Source organism: Vicia villosa, linkage group LG2, assembly GCF_029867415.1.
Source record: "Vicia villosa cultivar HV-30 ecotype Madison, WI linkage group LG2, Vvil1.0, whole genome shotgun sequence".
Lineage (NCBI taxonomy): Eukaryota > Viridiplantae > Streptophyta > Magnoliopsida > Fabales > Fabaceae > Vicia > Vicia villosa.
This window is the reverse complement of record NC_081181.1, coordinates 173,824,883-173,832,222: the sequence shown is the minus strand read 5'-3', so window position 1 is coordinate 173,832,222 and position 7,340 is coordinate 173,824,883. Positions and strand designations below refer to the sequence as shown.

General features: G+C 34.0%; 1 protein-coding gene across 1 annotated transcript; it reads left to right on the top strand.

Moving 5' to 3' along the window:
* Positions 1-1,325: 1,325 nt before the first annotated feature.
* Positions 1,326-6,912, top strand: LOC131653007 (26S proteasome regulatory subunit 7 homolog). The gene is made up of 14 exons (XM_058923023.1): positions 1,326-1,871; positions 2,622-2,743; positions 2,843-2,931; positions 3,027-3,062; positions 3,189-3,282; positions 3,361-3,477; positions 3,586-4,141; positions 4,232-4,304; positions 4,683-4,799; positions 4,906-5,471; positions 5,835-5,970; positions 6,051-6,119; positions 6,227-6,352; positions 6,444-6,912. The coding sequence occupies exons 1-14, from the start codon at positions 1,654-1,656 to the stop codon at positions 6,555-6,557; spliced, it is 2,433 nt and encodes an 810-aa protein (XP_058779006.1). The 5' UTR covers positions 1,326-1,653; the 3' UTR covers positions 6,558-6,912.
* The last annotated feature ends 428 nt before the right edge of the window (positions 6,913-7,340 follow it).

Below are 7,340 nucleotides of genomic sequence, written 5' to 3'. Positions count from 1 at the left end.
AGAACCGGGCAAACGCTACTTCGGGTCCCTTAGATATGAAACGGGTCTCCCGACCCATACCCATAATTGCCACCTAATCAATCTCACTCACACGTGGTAGAAGCGGTGCTCAAGAGACAGTCAGTTTGGCCATGCCAGAATGGAAGGAAATGATCCCTTCAATTTAAAAGAAAGAACTGATCCTCTCCCTACTCCCACGTTATAGTTAGTAAAATTATGAGAAAACTGTTACACCTATTACTTATCCCAAGATCTATTTATTTATATCCCAATCACAAAGATCGAGAGAACATTCACAATCTCACACAATTAGAGCATAAACGCCCTTTTGCAATCACATGAATAAAATGTCATCACCCTCATTGTAATTCACAAGTACAATTTGTTATAAAAATAAAACATAAAAACTATTGTAACCAATATCACAACTTCCAACAAAGCACTTCACAAATATAATATATTTTAAAAAAGAACTTATTGTACAGACATATGAAAAAATTTGACTCTTTATTTATTTATTTTAAATAATTTTCTTTTTTTTTGAGAAGAGATAATCTAATTGTAGTCATATTAGATACTAAATATCATATATGTTACTAGAGTTGGGTGTGGAGACTAGCCTATCCCTTTTAAAACTGCTTTGCATAAATCGCATATTAAACAATCTTGATTAACCCATTCCTAATTATTAATAGGTTATGATACGCTGATTTGAGTTTGCCTCGCGTTAGTTCACGCCCACAAACCTTAAAAAAATAAATAAATAAAAATTAATCATTTGTAGTATTTATGTATTCGAAAGCTACACTATTTACCAATAAAATTTATCATCAACTAAATTATAAGGGATAAAAGTACTTAATTTTAAAATAGTTTTTAGACGAGTTATAAATATATCTATCGAATATAAACCTGCATAACCCACGACCTAAACAATCAAACCTACATGGGTCAAAATTTAAATAAACTGAAAAAGTGATCCAAAACTTGATCGAATCATTGGTTAAACGCAGATCTCGATCTCGATCCATATACCTTACTCTATATATTAGCTATCAAAATTTAAATAATTTATATTATTGTGAAGCACTAATTCATTCAATTTCCATTAGACCTATTTTACATTTGAACATTTTATTTATTTATTTTTACACATGATACTTTTAGTTTTCATTATTTTTTTTCTATAGAATCTTTATTTATTAGTGACTTTTACAAAAAGGATTCCAAGTATGAAAGAGAAAAAAGGTGATAGTTTGAGGGAAGAAAGACCCAGATTTGGTGTCACACCACACTCCCACACCACAATACCAAAAGTAAAAAAGAAAAAACTTTTATAATTTCTTCTTTTTCATTTTGCCTTTTCAAAAAATGGCTCATAAAAAAACACAAACAATTTAACGTCCATTAGTTATTCATACTATATATAGCACATAGATGTGAGAGATTCACAAACAACAACAACAACAAAGTCATTCCCCTGTCAAATCCCTCACAAGTTTTGTTTTTTTGGCATTTGCTTCTTCTTGTTGATGTTTTTCTTCAATACCCATTTCTTATAATCTTGTAAAATTTCCCAAGGATCATTTTGTTATACCTTTTTGGTGTTTTTGTTTCTGGGTTCTTGTTAAAGGACCGAACTTTTTTGATGTTATGGAACAGAAACATGTTTTTTTGTCTGCATTGAGTGTTGGTGTTGGATTAGGTGTTGGACTTGGATTGAGTTCTGGACAAGCTGTTCAGAAATGGGTTGGTGGGAATCGTGATTTTGGGGAGGTTTCTGGGGAGCAAATTGTTGAAGAACTTAAGAGGCTTTTGGTTGATGGAAAAGATAGCAAAGTTACATTTGATGAGTTTCCTTATTACTTAAGGTAATTTTTAATGTTTTTTTGTAGATTTTAATGTTGATTAATATTCATAGTTTAATGTTTTTGTGGCCATTTTTTTACCCTTTTGAATGAGATAGAAACATGGTTGGAGTTTATGTTTATAAAAAGAATATAATGAAACCTATGTTAGTATGTTTTGTGTGTTAATGATGTTTGAGACATGGATCTATTCAAGTTATAGTTTGTATATTTCATGTTCTAAATGTTCTGGCAGATATAAAATTTTGAGACTTTCAATTTTTTTTCTTCTGCTAAACCTCGACTATCTCGCGAAATGAGACCCCAGTAATCCAGAGTTTGATCGGGGTAATTGAAGTTCGACTATGGAATGTTTCAATCAAGATTCAAACTCGAGTTGTCCTAAACGATTTATCTTTAACTTGATCTTAATCATTTGATTTGAGTTTGAGTTGACATCTATGAAGCACAAACACTGGAAAGACGACACCGACAATAACACATTGAAAAACTTAATAAATTAAACGTAATGACAAGTATTAATGTTGGTTTTAGACACTAATATTGATACTGACACGTCTTTTTGAGAGGTGTCGGTGTAACAGTGATTGACATAACTTTGGTTAGTTTTACAAGTTAATGATAGCATTATGAGCATACGTAGGGTCACAAACAAAAAAGTTGAATGATTGAGAAGACTGATGTAAATATGAAGATGTAAAAAAGTGCCGGTATGCGATTTTCTTATGTTTTGTTTTCATATGGAATTTACAGCGAAAGAACTCGAGTTTTGTTGACGAGCGCTGCTTATGTTCATTTAAAACATCTTAACTTTTCCAAGCATACAAGGAACCTCTCACCAGCAAGCAGGGTTATCTTACTCTCTGGTCCAGCAGGTATATCCAATAGTTTATTTCTATCGCGTATAAACTTTTTTTTCTTCGGTTTTTTGATTCGTTTTTTTACTAATACTTGTTACTTTTAAAATTTTATAGAACTTTATCAGCAAATGCTTGCAAAAGCTTTAGCACATTACTTTGAATCGAAGTTGCTATTGCTAGATGTAACCGATTTCTCTGTGAAGGTAATTTTTTATTATCGCTATGACTGGGTCGTATACATATACAGATATTATTACATATACATATATTCATATGTTTCGTATTTGTTCTCATACAGTTGCAGAGCAGATTTGGATATCCGAGAAAAGAACCAGTAAGTCGAACTTGCAAATTGTTAGCTTTGTTGCGTGCGCATATACTTCAAAAAACAAACAATTGCAGACATTTAGCTATTTTGCTCGACGAGAATTTTGTGACTCATTTGTTTCTTCTAATACAGTGTTTCAGAAGGTCGATATCCGAAAAGACTTTGGAGCGAATGTCTGGTTTATTTGGTTCCTTTTCAACGCTGCCTTCGACCGGCGAAACTAGAGGTACTAAACGAAGTAACATTGAAATTCTTTTGTAGAACTATGCCTTCATTTTCATTTTACTGATAATAGCTTTTGAAGGAACTCTGCGTCAACAAAGTGGTGAAAGTTCGAATAATCTTCCAAGGCTTCGGAGGAATGCCTCTGCCGCGTCTGATCTAAGTAGCACTTCCTCCCAAAGTGGTTCATTAAATCCAGGTTTGCTCATCCAAACAATCGATTTCAACATCTACTTTTATTTCTAATGCATGTAATTTCATTGTCGTTATGTAATATTATGCTAACTTATTTGAATTGTGTTTTCAGCTCCTCTACGACGCACGAGTAGCTTGTGTTTTGACGAAAGACTCTTCGTGCAATCACTTTACAAGGTTTTGGTTTCTATCTCGGGAACCGATTCCATAATTTTATACATAAGGGATGTTGAGAAGCTTCTTCTAAAATCACCAAGGTTATACAATTTACTACAAAAGATGATAAAGAAAATATCAGGCTCGGTATTGATACTCGGTTCCCAAATATTAGAAGACGATTGCAAAGAAATCGATGAAAGGATCACTAGCTTATTCCCTTACACCATCGATATCAAAGCACCTGAAGACGAAACTCATCTCGGTAGCTGGAATGGCCAACTCGAAGAGGACATGAAAGTCATTAAGTTTCAAGATACTCGAAACCACATCGCTGAAGTACTCACTGAAAACGACATTGATTGTGACGACTTGAATTCGATATGCCATGCAGACACTATGATACTTAGTAATCATATCGAAGAAATCGTCGTGTCTGCAATTTCTTACCATTTGATGAATACCAAAGAACCAGAATACCGAAATGGAAAGCTAGTTATCTCGTCCAATAGGTAACATATTTGTCAATGATCGTTCGAGAAATCGTTTCTGTTCTACGATAAGATTTTCTTGTTACTGATCTTGTATGTGAATGCGAACAGTTTGTCCCAAGGATTGAGTCTCTTCCAAGAAGGCAAGAGTAGTGGGAATTTGAAGACTAATGATTCTAATAAGGTATGTTTGTTTATATCTAGTTTTGAAAAACTGTTTTTAACGGATTTTATATAACAAATATACAATGGTAACCATTCCCCCTCCTAACGTTTTTTGGTTCACCATTTTCCGCCTGGATCTGTGTTGCAAGTTGCAACAATCTCTTAATCTCTGTAGCACTGACACTTCTAGAAAAATTTCTGTGCCCGAAACCGACACCGACCCTTGTGATTGCGTTCAATTTATTATTTTTTCGAATTTTTATTGGTGTCGACGTGTTAGTGTCGTGTTTCCGGTGTTTGTGCTTCATAGGCGACAATTGCTGATCAACATAGAAAAAATAATGAAGAGTTTTTCTCATTATACATTTGCTTATCAATTGGTTTTCTTTAATGTTAGGAAAATGCCGTTGAAGATATTATTTCTGGTACGAAAGCACCTGAGAACAAAAATGAGATGGAGAAATCGATCCCTGTAACGAAAAAAGAAGGCGAAAATTCTACGCCTGCAAAAGCTGTAAGATCAATTTTCTCAACACCTAAACATTTATAATCCTTCTTAGCTCTTAATGATCGTTTGTGTAACTATAAATTAATCGTATGTTTTAATCGTATGCTTGCAGGAAGTTCCTGACAATGAGTTCGAGAAGCGAATTAGACCAGAGGTAATCCCTGCAAACGAGATAGGAGTTACATTCGCAGATATCGGCGCATTGGATGAGATAAAAGAGTCACTTCAAGAGCTTGTCATGCTTCCCCTTAGAAGACCGGACCTTTTCAAAGGCGGACTTCTAAAGCCATGTAGAGGTATATTACTTTTCGGGCCACCCGGTACCGGAAAAACAATGCTAGCAAAGGCGATTGCGAATGAAGCAGGAGCAAGTTTCATTAACGTGTCAATGTCCACCATCACTTCGAAATGGTTCGGAGAAGACGAAAAGAACGTCCGAGCTTTGTTCACGCTAGCAGCTAAGGTTGCTCCGACTATTATATTCGTCGACGAAGTTGATAGCATGCTCGGTCAACGAACTAGAGTTGGAGAACACGAGGCCATGAGGAAGATTAAAAACGAATTCATGACACATTGGGATGGACTATTGTCAGGACCTAATGAACAAATTCTCGTTCTTGCTGCTACCAACAGACCATTTGATCTCGATGAAGCAATTATAAGACGGTTCGAACGCAGGTAGGACCGCATCTTTGGCTCAACTATTGGAAAAAAATAACGACACAGACAAAAAAAATTAGTATCGATGAACAACTCGGCGAACATAAAAAAACTCAAAAATTCATAATTAACAAACATTCCATCAATTTTTTATTGAGAAAGAAAAAAGGAATCTAAATTATTTTATCCATTCATTTATTTAGTTTATCCTTATGAGTTGTTCACTCTTATTTTGCACATGGATCCATCAGAAAACAGATCTTGGTTGTTTTCAAAATAATATATTATCAATATCATTAAAAAATTTACTATTTTACATAAATTAGTATTGATGTTTCTGATTTATGAATTATATTTCTACTCTTTTTTTATGTTGAGCAGGATCATGGTTGGTCTTCCATCTGCCGAGAACCGGGAAATGATCCTAAAAACTCTTCTGTCGAAGGAAAAACACGAAAGTTTAGACTTTAAAGAACTAGCAACCATGACAGAAGGATTTAGTGGAAGTGATCTTAAGGTAAATTTTTTCGGAGTGATTATTTTTACTTTTTTGTATTTTTTATCCGATAAAATTAAATTCTAATTTTCTGTAAACAGAATTTGTGCATCACCGCAGCTTATCGACCCGTTCGGGAGTTAATACAGCAAGAGAGAAAGAAGGAAATGGTATTTTACTTAGAATTTTTCATAATGTTAAGATCGATATCTCCATATAATGTAAAAATTAGTACGAGATGAAGAACTTAACGAGTATATTTTGAATATTATATCAGGAAAAGAAGAAAAAAGAGACCGAAAGCGTAAGTTCCGAAGATGCTTCAAATAATAACGATAACGAAGAACGAGAAATTATCTTGAGGCCTTTAAGCATGGAGGACATGAAACAAGCTAAGAATCAGGTAGGATAAACTAGATAGCATAATTTCCACTAGATATGTGCTCCATCAACGTGTATTTATTTATGGATTATCAATATATGTTTATACACAGGTGGCTGCAAGTTTTGCGTCAGAAGGATCGGTCATGGGCGAGCTAAAGCAATGGAACGAATTGTACGGAGAAGGCGGTTCAAGGAAGAAACAACAACTCACATACTTCCTCTAGAGTTTGGATTTATAGTTTCATTTTGGATTCGTTTTCTAATACAATCGAAGGAAAGTCCTTTCACCAGAGATCTTATATCCAAGGCATGCTCTTCAAGTGTTCCGAAGATTGAAAAAGAGATCTTATCGATTAAGAGAACAAGATCTGGTGTGCACACGTGCGCGCGTTTGGAGAAGATTATTAGTATTCTGTCATGTGAGGTTTTGGAAGATGTAATTGTTGTTTAGGAAGTAGGAATGGTGTATACCAAATCTTCTAGTTATGTTGTATTATATATGATTAGTATTTTCAGACAGTAGAATTTTGTATATTGATTTGTGTAGCTGAACTTGTTAAAGTTTGGGTCTATTATTTATGTGGATTGCCATAGATTGCATAAAAATGTCAATTTATCTTTTTGGTTAACAAAAGTATGATAGATTATAATTGTTGCAGAGGAAAATAATATGTAACTATAAAATGATAGAGAAATGGAGTGTTTGTTATTGGTGGATATAAGAAAATGGAGTGAAGGAAACAACTCTTCTATTTCCTGAGAGCCAAGTTTATTTTGACAGAGATCACTTCTATGTACTAGCTAAATGTCTATATTTTGCATAACTACCTATGTACTGATTAAATGTCTATGTTTTGCATAACTACCTACCTATTAACCTGTCTCATATATCACTAGGGCTCTACAAAAAATCTAAGAATCGATATGTCGAATCGAATTGAACTGATATTAAAATAACCAAACCGTTATGTTTGGATAGTGAAACAAACCATTATGCACAAACAGTT

Bases quoted from the DNA above. Each gene is read 5' to 3' on its own strand.
- LOC131653007 (XM_058923023.1), top strand. From the start codon at position 1,654: ATGGAACAGAAACATGTTTTTTTGTCTGCATTGAGTGTTGGTGTTGGA. The intron at 2,744-2,842 runs GTATATCCAATA...AAAATTTTATAG, and splicing joins CTTACTCTCTGGTCCAGCAG to AACTTTATCAGCAAATGCTT. The intron at 5,472-5,834 runs GTAGGACCGCAT...TATGTTGAGCAG, and splicing joins ATAAGACGGTTCGAACGCAG to GATCATGGTTGGTCTTCCAT.